The 13,148-nt window shown below is 37.2% G+C and overlaps 1 protein-coding gene across 5 annotated transcripts in view; it reads left to right on the top strand.

The window, feature by feature from the left end:
* Window positions 1–1,875: 1,875 nt before the first annotated feature.
* The window catches only part of LOC145689959 (cyclin-J-like), a 31,612-nt gene continuing 20,339 nt past the window's right edge, over window positions 1,876–13,148 (top strand). Inside the window, exons 1-2 of one of the 5 annotated variants that reach the window (XM_081764381.1) lie at window positions 1,876–2,007; window positions 6,591–6,698. In XM_081764381.1, coding sequence (XP_081620507.1) covers window positions 1,945–2,007; window positions 6,591–6,698 — 171 coding nt within the window. In that variant the 5' untranslated portion in view covers window positions 1,876–1,944. Of the gene's footprint in view, window positions 2,198–2,272; window positions 2,296–6,590; window positions 6,699–13,148 lie in introns of those variants that run through there. The other 4 variants (XM_081764354.1, XM_081764344.1, XM_081764362.1 and 1 more) reach the window with 4 other exon arrangements.

Consider the following 13,148-nt stretch of genomic DNA (forward strand, 5'->3'; position numbering starts at 1 on the left):
CTTTTATTCTATCCATAGAATAAAAAGGAAGCAACCTCTTGGCCTACCTAATTTCCCAGGCTACTTATTCCCCCTCTTGAGTTTCTTTAATTAAAACGTTTACTTTTGTTTATAACTAAACGATGTAAATATTTCTTTGCTATAGTAACTAAAGTCCCGTTATGTTGATATCCGTGCAAGTTGGTGGAACACCAGTTTCGCTTATCAGTTCCTCTTAGTTTTGGTGTTACTGACGACAACCGAATTGAATCACCACTAACAATGGTCGCAAGTATGATAGGAAAACCGAAAAAAAAGTAACAATTAAGAAAGAGAACCAAAAAAGTTGATTGGACGAAATAAAGAAAAAGAATGCAATTTGACAAATACAGTATTACTTCTAAGAGTATAAGAAAATGGAATGTCAATGAAACTCTTAGAAATGGTAAGAAGCATTATTGTTGTACGTGGAATGCGAAAAACTAACAAATTTATTTCGGAAGTAGGCTTGAGCCAGAGATGGAGTGGGTCAAGTGGGTCAGCTTTTCTGAGTGGGTCAGTGGGTCGTGGGTCAACAGCATGTGATTCACTGTGACCCACCACCCACCGTGACCCACTGTGACCCACTCCGAAGCATCCTTCAGCCGCTAGGGGAATCAGGAATTTCACTATATGGTAACGTCGCCGATTAACTTGTAACGATTAGCATTGGTCTACGAATCTGCTAAGCAGTTACATCGAATGTTACGCTAATACGTGATGCTAATGTTAAAATCTATCGACATTAACTGCAATATGGAAAGAATCGATGTAACTATTTGATAAATTGGTAGTTCTACAATATTGTTCTTTATTTTTGACGTTGTCACATAACGCAATTCGTGTCTTCAGATGATGACCCGAAATGTATACAATTATATATATATATATATTTTTGCTCTAATTTGACCTGTAGACTAATGTTCTGTAATACCTGGGTGCTATTTTTTTTTTTTAAACACAACTATATGTAAAACTCAAGAAGACTTATTCCATATTGGTTTGCATCAACGCAACGAAAGATTTTGATTTTTGGTTTGTGATAATAGGCATAGCAGTTAGTGCGTAGTGTTACACTCTGCTTTAAGATTGGCACGGAATGTGGTCCTAATAAGATCAATTCTTGCTTTAAACAGTTTAGAAGCGATTCGCCTTATGCAGAGTCGTTTTTACAATTGATTAGCGTCATGCTAAACGCCCGACTTCTGCAGGAAGCATATGTAAATCGAAGGCTTTAGTATAGCACTAATCATTTTTCAGAAGGACTCTGCATATGGCCCCATATGTTCCCATAAAATGTTTCAACTCAAATAAAAGTACATTTTCAGTTTGCTTACACAAAATGGAAGTTACTCTGTTTCCACGTTCATAACCATTTCGTAAAGTTATCCCCACCAGGAATGAACATTTTCTTCTCCAAAGGGTTTACATTATTATTAGAGGGAAAATACCTGACTTGAGTCGTCAAGTCACACACCGGTTTTCTCGTCTTAAACTCAACCTATCTGATATATGTCAAGGCAAAATAGCCACAGTAAGAATTATCGAATATAGCCTATCGTTTGTGCTGAATTGCGCCGTTCAAATTTTTTATTGTGCTGTCAACTGGAATAAATAATGATTGAAATAAAGTGGCGATGCTAACTTGATAGTCATGACTTTAATGATAGAATCAACATATCGTTACATCTTATTTATTGTCTCGCTTAAACAAATTCTCTGTTCAGCAGGGTTTATTAGCATTAACCATTATAATAAAAAAATTAGTCTAACAGATACTTAAACTTGTATTAAATTATCAATGTATAACAATATAATGCATAATGTACAGCATTTATTACAACTATTTATGTTGACAGGGAATGTTGGTTGAAGTACAGTCCAGCTGGTATCATTTGAGTGGCGACTGTTGATTGTCATTTTCGGATGATAGGACCTGGCAACAGTTTTGTTTATGGTCTGCAGCTGCACTTTGGTGAAGCGCAGGTGGTATGAATTTAGTAGAAGAAATGTAAATTTTTAAATGCAATTTTATGTGTTAGGTTGTAATCTTTATCGATATGTACAGGAAAGTACAGAAAGTTGAAGTAGAAGAGTTATCATAACGGCTGCTGAAGTATTTTTTTCTGAACGACATTCTACATGTCTTAATTTCTTTCTCAAAGAAGATAATGAAAAGGTTCGTGCACGTGTGTTTTAAAAGCCATTGTGTTTAGTGAAGTTTACCGACGCAGAAATTATTTTTACTAAGTAGAATTTCTTTGTTTTGATTAAAGTGTAGGTAACAATAAATCATTTTTTAAATTAGTTGTTAGGATACGTAAATTATGTTTCTCACTTCGTGGAAGTGTTCACTCAAGATTTTTATACAATTGACATACTAAGAATTATCGAATGGTATTCTGATTAACTTTGTATTTTTCAGTTTCCTTTATTGTCATACAGTTTAACATAAATTTGCTTTTTTGTACTTGTAAAGCTATTTACGACGCGCTTAAAAAAAGCAAAACGTATGTTCCGGTTACCGGTATAGCCTATTGTGACAATATTAAACGGCAGTCACATAGGTCTATATATGACATTCTCTGAATTACGGCCTCATTAAGTGAAAAATATGATGATCGCGTACACACACAGTTTTCGTCTAACCATTAACAAAAAGTTACTTTATTGTTGGTTAACGCAGTTTTTTATACTTGATAAATTCGATTTTCTCAGAGAGCTACGAGCGAAGTAAAACTTAAGCGCATACCAAATCTGTATAAGAAAAGGTCACTTAAGCCAAATTCCCTGCATAAAATGTACATTGCGCCATGCAGGTTTACTACTGGCACACCGCTCGAAATAACTGATGAAAAATTAATATATTCTTTCACTAATTCCTGTCGTCTTGTCTATTAAAATATTTGTGCTGGGTAATATGAAAATATCTCACTTGGCATAGATAAAATTCAAAGGAGCCACCAGAAGTAATTGTTGAAAAATTACAATTCTTTTTCGATTTACTTATAAATACGACTTCCGAATAAATAGCATGGAAACTACGGTGCAGAATCCCAAACCAACCTGTGCAAGGTGGCCTTTAAAAGCATGGATCCTATCTAACCGAGTCAGGGCAGCGCGAAGCAGGCACGTCCAGTGAAGACACGTCAGCGATGGTGGATATAATAGTGAAAATAAGTGGGTTTTGGCATGGATACGACGGTGCTGGTGTAGTTTTGGCGCACCACATTTTGGAAGATTTGCAGGTGAAATTGAATATTTTGTATGAAAGGATATATTCATAAGGCACATACTTCTGCAGGCGACAAAATTTTATAAAATGTAATACACCTGTATTTGAGGTTTGCAAGTGCAAAATTATTACAAGTGCTTTACGGTGGGTAAAAGAAGTGAGTGCATATGAAAGATGACTCTATTAGATGTTATTTTCCGCCGGCGTTGTACTTCTGGATAGTGTACAGAAGCTGTATTTTATGTTTGCAAGTGAAACGTTACTAGTGTAAAGCCATAACAAGTGCTATTTGAACTCGCATATTTGCAAAATCTACTTTTTCACTGTCCTCACTTACTTGTATACCCACCATCGCTGATGCTCTTGTTCCATTCGGACGTACCCCTGCCGTGCCGCGTGGGACCACCAGCTTCGCCCTACTTCGACTCGATTAATTAGCATTCATGTTTTTAGTGGCCACCTAGCACAGGTTGGTTTGTGCTTTTGCACTAGTTCTTATGCCGTAAGTCCAAAAACCGTCTTTATACGCAAATCGAAAGAGAGTTGTAATTTTTCAGCAATTATCTCTGATGGCCCCCTATAATTTTATCTATGCCAAGTGAGATATTTTCATATCGCCTAGCGCAAATCTTTTGGGTAACAAAAGGAAGTAAGTTAGTGAAAGAATTACAATTTTTCAACAATTATTTCTATTGGTGCGCCAAAACTATACCTGCACGGATACGAGTTTCAATCGCACTTGTCATGGTTTCGTACTAGTAACGCTTCATTTGCAAATATAAAATACAACTTCTATACACTGTGCAGAAATACACCGCCGGTGGAAAATAACATATTCCATATGCTCTCACTTATTTGATCCATCGTAAAGGACTTGATATGATCTTACACTTGTAAAACTAAAATACTTTGTATAAAATTCTGTCGCGTGCAGAAATGCGTTTCTTATAAATATTTCCTTTCATACAAAATAATCAATTTTACCTGTAAACCTTCCAAAATGTGCGCCAAAATTACACCAGCACCCATTATGTGTGTATTCTGTAGCTAACTCGTTTCCGTCTTACCAAAATGGGTAAGGGAAGTGGATAAACAGATGACTTTGTGAAGGGCGTGTTTTCATTTTTCTACTATTTTCCTCTTTGGTCAGACGATGGCAGTTAAACTTTGGTATATATTCAAATAAGTTTTGCGTTTCTCTAGTTTGCATAATCTCAATCTGATTGCGGCAAGGAGCGGAGCATAATGGTAAATTAATGTGTGGAACTGTGGGTTCGTCCGTAGTGCGTAATAATGAATAGAAACTAAGTAATGCCTATTTTTACTCTCACACCGGCTCCATAAAATATTTGATGGTTTCCGCAATTATCTCTTTTAGAATTTATGGTAACTGTTGTTGACATGGCGTAGTGTTGTCTTTGACCGCAAAGGTTCTGTAACAGGCATTTAAGCCAGTTCTTTTTTATTGGTCAAGTGAATTGGAGCAAAGAACACCCCAGACGCGTTTTGGAACCGGATGGTGAATTTGGCGGTGCCAAGTGGGGGCGGAGGGGCGTAACTTTTTCTTAAGGCTAATTTCAAGAATTTTTCACGCCCTTAGTTTTTAAGATATCAAATTGAAATTTTGCATACGGATTGTGTGCACCTTTGACGGTTTCTCAGTTTTGTTTTGAGATTCCTACGTGAACCCGGGTCCGAGGCCCAAGGGCGCAACTATTCCTTGGGGGTAATTTTTTCAGAAAAATTTCCGGTTTTTCCCGAATTTTTCAGTTCAGGTGTATGATGCGGAGATGAGAGTGGTACCGTTGGAAAGGGCGCGCTATACTGAGAAAAGTGCCATTTGAACCATGATTCTAGGCTAGGCTAGTGTTGCCATTCGTCCCGGAAAATCCAAGACCGTCACGGAATCGAGATATGCGTCCCGAAAATATTTCTCGGGACGCTTAAATGCCCCGGATTGCAGCGAAGAAGAAAGAAAAGGAATGTTATTGTATGATGGATTTGGATTTCACAGGATTAGGTATATCATTATTCTCTTCCACTTCTGAGTATGGCAATTCAAAAGTTGGAAAAAAAAAAAAAAAACCTTGAATCCATGAAACATGGATTTAATTAACTTCTCGATTTAACTACTGTGGGCCGCGGTGGCTCAGTGGTAGAGCGTTCACCTCTGGTGCTAGGGGTCTCGGGTTCAAACCCTGCTCCCGCCAAGTGAACTTTGTGGTGGACAAACACCGTGTGCGTGGGTTTTCTCGGGGTTCTCCCGTTTCCTTCCACTTTCTTCATTCCACCATTTCATTCATTACTCATTATTACCGTCTCCTTTAGCCTAACCGGCATAACCGTGGGACGTAAAACTCAAAATTTCATTTCATTTTTTTCGATTTAACTACTTTGACATTGACCGAAGCATTCGTTTCATTGGATCGGGAACAAAAGGTTTTACTGCTCAATCTTATCGTTATCTTTAGTACTCTGTTTCAATCTGCATCTTGTTTCTGAAATATTTTATTCAATACATGTTTGATATTTTTGGTAATTTTCCGCTGACCATTCAGGAAGAAAAGTATATTGTTTTAATTAATAGAACTGAACAGACAACAATGGGAAAATGTTGGAGGATTTTCTAAAAAATAGAAGCTTATGAGGTGGAGGAAGGAGCTTACGTTTGCTTAACTAGGGAAGAGGTCTGTATGTCTCACATTCAGATTTTCAAAAAAATTTTCCACCCCTTGTTTTCAAGATGGAAGATTGAAATTTTGCACTCGCATTGTGCACTTGACTACGTATTTTTGTAGAGATTTTCAGGTACCTGCGTGAACCCAGGCTCGGGCCAGAGCAGCAAAATGTTCCGGGTGATGATTTTTTAGAAAAAAATTCGGTTTTTCCCAGTTCAGATGTATGATACGGACATGTAAGTGGCACTGTGGTATCGCTCGTTATGCTGAAGAAAATGGTGATTGAACCATGACTCTAGACCAAAAAGAAAGACGCAGTAAATTTTAAAAATACATATATACGTATATGTTTGTTAAAATTTGTTACAAAAAGCAAACGTAATATCAACATTGTACTTGCCTCTTGTTTGATTTCCTGGTTTTAATTTCTTCTGGAGAATGAAATGCAAAATTATTTTAATTTAAATCATTTAAGCAGTGTGAAAATAAAATATCGTATAAGGTAAGTTTTTTAATGTTCCATATTATTATTATTGAGTGCTCCCTCCTCTGGGGATTGAATAAGCGACCTATTCGTCTGCTTGAGTTTTGCATATGTTCAGTTACGATAATTCTGTTGACAGCCAGCCATATATTATTTAATTTTTCTCTACTGACAGATGTCACTTGTTACCAAGTGGTGGCTTACCGAATATGCAGGGGATATTACAGATGGACTGCGGCGAAAGGAAAATTCAAGACCAACGTTGCTGCGTCAGTCTCCTCAGGTAAGATTTTCTAACAATATGATACGTTGCTGCTATCTTGTTATCGCTTCTTAATGACTTGTCTTAAAGTAATTAAATTTGATGTGATATAGTTTTTTAATTTTTTTTTTTTATTTTTAATCGCTTATGCTACTTCATTAATTAAGCTACAGTGCCAGATATCAATTGTTATTTGTGTAAGGTGGCTAAGAATGCAACTCGTAAAGGTGGCTAAGAATGCAATACGATTAACCCGAACTAAACTGATCTGAACACATGCTATGGCAATTAAATTGAAATGAAGCTTTATTGCCAGCTCATCCATATACGCAATTTTTGTGAATAGTGTTTCTGTACTTCTGTTCTTCATTCTGTAATAACAGTTTTTACTGCTTACTACTCAACATCAGATATATTTTTTAAGCAGTTTATAGTTGAACTAATTGAGTATAGTAAATATTTTCGTGCTCTTGTTACTTAAAATATTATAAAGAGAACTACGTATCATTTTTTAGTTCATTTTGTTTTGAAAGTTGAAGTTCGGACTAGATGGAAAGCACAATCAGATATATAGATATCGTTGTGATACAGAAAGTATTGGAATCAGTGCATAAATTGTATTGAAATATATTAAAGGGAGACATATTATAAAAATACCTGTGACACAAAGAAGATTGCCACTCTCAGTAGTCAAGTTTATCAATATTGCTATATCCTACACGTGCCTCATGTTTGTAAATGAAGCCACTTCTACTAAGAGCAAGCAGACGACATCGTCACCGATAGGAGACGTGACAAGAGAAACACTAGTGCTGCCACCTCCTAAGAAGAGGGTATAAAAGTCACTGTATGATCGATCTCCAGCGGCATCAGTTTCGACTGGTGAATTTTCCTCTCAGTTTGCTTGAAGCTCTGTGGGACCTTAACCATTCTCTATGCGTGCTTGGAGTAATGGGAGATCCTAACTTCGCGTAGCTTGCCTGTAGCTCTGGAGTGTCCTTCCCTTGGAAGCACCCGTATTTCAAACGAGAATTTACATAAAGAACATTGTATTGGTCTTCGTACTTCATTTATGGTGCTTTTGTTATATTTGTATATGACGGAATTTTTGTAATAAAAGATTGCGGAAGAAACTCCGAAATCGTGTGTGCTAATTGCTCTATCTACTACTGCTTTAGCAAGGTATTTTTACAATATTTTGATAATTTTTCACAGTCAAATTCGCCTACATGTGCACGTGTCCTCCTCAGAATTTCCGGAGTGATTAAACACGAGACTGGCAAGATCGTCAATGAAGTTCGTACGAATTCCATTTATTTTCATTTGTGACGAATTGCAGCAAGTCGTCGCATGTTGTTAACTCTGGACTACTGAAGCTAGTCGAGAAGTCTGCCTTTCCTAGTGCACATTAATTTTCCTTACCCATCCAGGTGTGTGCTGGTTGTTGGAGGTTCTTTTAATGTGCATTTCCGCTGATTACTTGTTTGTCAGTTTCACTGGCGAATGAAGGAAGATATATAAGTTGTCACTGACATGGTTGTCATATTTTTGGTGCTACCACTGCGTTGTGTATCTATCATTGAATCACTGCAACGGTCGTACTCTTCAGTTTCTATACATTTCAATAAGTTGTATTTGGTTTATTTAAACGATTGGAAAAAAAATCACTAATTTGTTCATGCTTTACGTGTTGGCCTCTTCTCATGTGCAGTAAGGACACTTCTGGATGATACACTTTTGGCGTAAATTTCCATATGGGTGTACTACCCAGAAGTGTCCTTACTGTACCCATACACAAAGAACTAGATGTTCCTCAATAGTAAATCGACTTTTACCATCTTGTGTAACAAGGAAAATAATCACATTAAAAAACACTTGGCAAAACAAAAGGAACACCGACAATGCGCGCCTTTAAGTATAGCGTGGGATTGACTTCTCGTAACTTTTAAACTTTTTATTTTATTTTTTTTTTTTATTTTTTTTTTATTTTTATTTTTTTTTTTTTTTTAAGAGTAGTTTTTGCTACAAGAAGACGAAAGATACGTTATTCTTTGCAAAGATACGACCAATGATCATAATAAAGTTTTGTGTATTTAAACCGTATTGTTGAGTTAAAAACGGAAGTGTTATTAACTACTAAGATTATGCATTGGACGAAAGACAAAAAGACAGTCGTCAGTCGTATAACGGAACTATACTAAACGACTAAAATCGATATGGTTGCGAATGTATTAAGGGTGGTTATATGTAATGTTAGGGCAGGCGGCCATTGAGAGCAGAGATGACCAAGTTGTCCTTATCAAGGTAGATAAAAATGAGCGTAGCAATTTTTTAATCTGAGTCCTCTAACCAGACAAGAGTTACCGACATTTTCCCTCTAATCTTCTAACCAGATGAAAATGTCCATGTCTAAGTTGAATGGATGAGAAATATCTCTGTAACACATAGCTCCACTAACGTCCCAGTGAAGAATGGACAAGAGGATGAGAAAAAAGATCGTCCAGAACCTGTCACTCTACCCTAACAGGCCGTGAGGTACCAGCCGTTGAATTGTTAATGTAAGTGTGGGAAATCCCACGTCAGAGAAAATGGAACTCGACATATCTACTAACTGCAGGCCGTCCTGTATTAAGTGGTAGAGGTAAGATGCAACAAGTAGCCAGATCGGAATATCGTGTCTTCAATTATGCATGATCACTCATTCTTCAGTAACAGTCTATTAGTTAAGAAAATTAAAAGAAAAATAAATTTTTAGTACAAGGTCTGGTTATATGGAGCGAATTACATGTTCGGAATTTATATTAATATTATAAAAAACATGGCGCTCATTTATCAACTGATACTCATTGGAGTTACTTAATAGTCATTAAAACTCAATGCCTAACATGCAAGGTCTAGAGGTGTTCAGTCTGGTATAAAAGTGCAAAGATGCTTATTAAAGTGTCAGAACTCACGTGGAGAGATAGGGAAAGTGAACAGCAAATGATAGAAAATAATAAAAATGATAATAAGAGTAAATATCTCCACTATCCACTGGTGTTAATAATATTTCTCAATTATGTCAGCTTTTAGTCACGTACAGTTCATCAAAACCATTGAAAATTCATAAGTAGAAAAGTCATTACGTTCCTGCTAGATATAGCGAAGCGACGAGAAAATTTCTGTAATTTCTTAAAACATAGTTAAATGAGAATAATTCCTTGAAGGAGACATCGGAATTTCCTAAGTGTTATTTTGTTAAAAATCTGACAAAGTCCGATTAATTTCTTGAAACTGGAGGAAAATCACAAATGGTATGTGAAATTGACTAAGTGTGAGAAAGTAGTTTTTGAATAAATCTGAAGTCCAGCGAATTTTCAGTAAAATGGAAGAAAAATATCTAACACCAAGAGTCAGCTGACCTAAATCGGAAAGCGAGGTGACTTAGACCGAGAAGACCAATTGTAGAGAACCCTGTTAAACTATGTTGATGATCGCCAGAAACTATCATTTCGCGAAAAAAAGAGAAAAATTGAATTAATTCCATTGAGAATGGCTGGCAAACTTTCTAAGTCGGAATTTTCCTTGCTCACGCGGGAGACCAAGTCTAACTGATGACATGAAAACTAAATCTATCTCTGAACTCCGAAGATGCGTATAACCGAAACACGAAGTTAACTAAGGTTTACATGGTTGCTTCGTACCTGTCGGAGGGAGGGAAGTCGAAGCCGTCCTATTCCAGAAGACACTTCGCGAGGCAGAAGCACCAGGCTTTATAACCTCGGTTTCCGGGTTCTAACCGCAAGAGTAGTCCCCTTGTTAAGATCCTTATGTCTATTCAAGAACCAATAGTTGAAGATGAGTGGAGATGCGCAAACTATCGTACAGATTCTGTCTCTTGAAAAGACTTTGATGTAACATTATACAACAAACAGAAGCATCTAAATATTACAAACAGAGCGATACTTATCACTTTGTCCTGGACAAACCACTAACCCGAGATGCCTGAAATTTAGTCGGATTGTAGTACAGACATCACAGATTCGAATAATTTGGTTCAGAGTTCGTATCCCGACCCAACTTCCTTGTAATCAATTGATTGATTAATTACGAAATTTGTTTCCTGATTCTGTCATAGGGTTTTCATTGATACCAGCTCTGTAGTTGCCTTATTTACTCTTACTGTCTCAATTTAGAACTCAGAACAGAACCCCGATTGTTGTTTTATTCAGGTAATCTTTTTAAAGCAGGGAAACCGGGGAGAAACTTGTCAATCTTTACGCCTGTACTGGAGATCTCTCCTTGATTTGCATATACTCTTTCCCTATTAGATTTAGCATAGAATCACTGTGAGCTAGAGGCTTAATAAGAACACAATCACACGAACTTGCAAGCGTATTAAGCCCATAGGCTTAAACAGACACTCAGCCCTGATCAGTTGTCCAAGGGATTAAACTTGTTTGGAATACTATTCTTTCGGTTTTTGCTAATTTTCTTTCCATATGACAAATTCGAAAAAGTAAAAATTTGTGACCGAGAACAAGGTACCAGCATCCGTCAGCTGCTCATTAATAAAGACTTTTTGCCGAGTTTTTTAGAGTCTAATTATCTAGTCTTCGATACTAGAGATCCTGGGTTCGACGACGTGACAGCTTCAACCAAATTTGTTCCCTAACACTAAGTAAGATAACTAACTACAAAACGTTTAGTCGCGTATATGTGTTCTCAACTTTCAAACTCCACCAATTCGTACACAATCATCGCGTCTGGTTGTTTAAAGGCCAGCATTTAGTTGATTTAGTTACGATCTTGCATTACTGTTTCGCTTTCGTAAATGCGTAGTATGTAATCAGGCTTCCTAAGTGATTAGGGTTTGGGAAGGATATGTCGTGGCACTTTTCAATACGAATTTTTCTATTTCAAATTCAAAAATAGTGCCAAGAAAATGAATGCACCTTAGGCTCCATTTCGTCATCTATTAGGAGATGTCGAATGCTGTTGTACAGTATAGTGACTCCGTGTGTCTAATTACCCTCCATGACTCCCCCATCCTCCATGTGTGATGAACGGTTACATGTGTCCCACATTTTACAGAACGTCCGTTGTAGGTCCAATTCCCGGAGATGGTGATATGACGCGAAGAAAGTGCCCTCTTACCAAACTCGCAGAAATATAGAGATCTCACCGGATGATTTAAAAACACCGGTAAACTCATCATATACTACTGTGGTGCCTATGGAGTAGCTTGATATCGGTGGTTGTCTCCATTTCTTCAGAAATCTATGCGTAGAATAAGATGTATGTGATGAGGTCTTGTGTTAGTGCAAACTGACTCGATTTATGGTATTTCCATACAGACGAGTCAGGTCCTCTGTATAATTAAGTATCAGTGTGTGTTGTTGATAGTATGTAGAGTCCCCATAGCAGAACATGCCGCGATCTGCGATGTGATCGCAGAAAATCTGCCGCGCCTGTGCAGAATAATTGCCATGTATCGCTGTAATAAAAATATGATAGTATCATCGTGATTTTTTATTTTGGAATTGCTGCAGAAAATTTTTGACTTACAAAAGCTCATCCCAGAAAGACAAAGAAAGTGCTGCCATCAGGTGTAGAGTTGATGTTACTGCTTTTGGGTATCTTACGAATAATGAATCTTTCATTATAACAATATCCCACGACGAACATAAATCCTTTCGAGAAAGTTGCCTTACAATACGGTTGAATTCTGAATAGGAAGTTGTAGTTTGCCGATGTGTAAGTAATAACGCGAATTTTGCCACAATGAGGTAGATGAATCAGAGCTTCATCCAGCATAACGGCGAAATTCCACCTGTGCACCGAATGATGGTACTTATAGAGACATCTGCAGTTGGTCTCTCTCCTAATAATGAACCTTACTTAGATAATGTCTCCGGTACTTAAATACTTTCCAGAGAGTTAATTTTTTGCGCAGGATTCGGTTGACAGTTCTCTCTCTTACTACAATGGAAGTTGCGTAGGGCTAGTGTAAACATACATGGAGAGTCACATTGGGACTAACAGGTGCTGGCGCCGTGGTTTTTCTTAAGGTAATTTCGAGTTCAAAGTTAGATACATGTTCGTGACTCAGCCTTCTGTACATACATAATATTATGTAACCGTAAGGAACGAAAATCTTTAAATTCTGGTGTAAATGGTTTGTTTTCAGGTACTCGTGTAATGTAATTCGATGTTCAGTCATTTATCCATGAAAGTGTATACAAATAATTGCGTGAAGTCATAAGGAAAGCTCATCTCGTTAATGTTTGATTACAAATTGTTGTATCATACATCTAGGTAATGTCTGTCAGATCGATATTTTGAAGAATCACATTCTGTGTATTTGGATCAGTAAGGTCAATTTGAGTTGGTATAGTAATAAAGCGAGTGCGTATAGAAGTGGTAATGACACTGGAAGCCAGTGTGCGGCCACGCATATCAGCAAGTTGAACGTGCGTCATGCGACCGTCC

Source organism: Thermobia domestica, chromosome 1 (genome assembly GCF_964235325.1).
Source record: "Thermobia domestica chromosome 1, izTheDome1.hap1.1, whole genome shotgun sequence".
NCBI classification, from domain to species: domain Eukaryota; kingdom Metazoa; phylum Arthropoda; class Insecta; order Zygentoma; family Lepismatidae; genus Thermobia; species Thermobia domestica.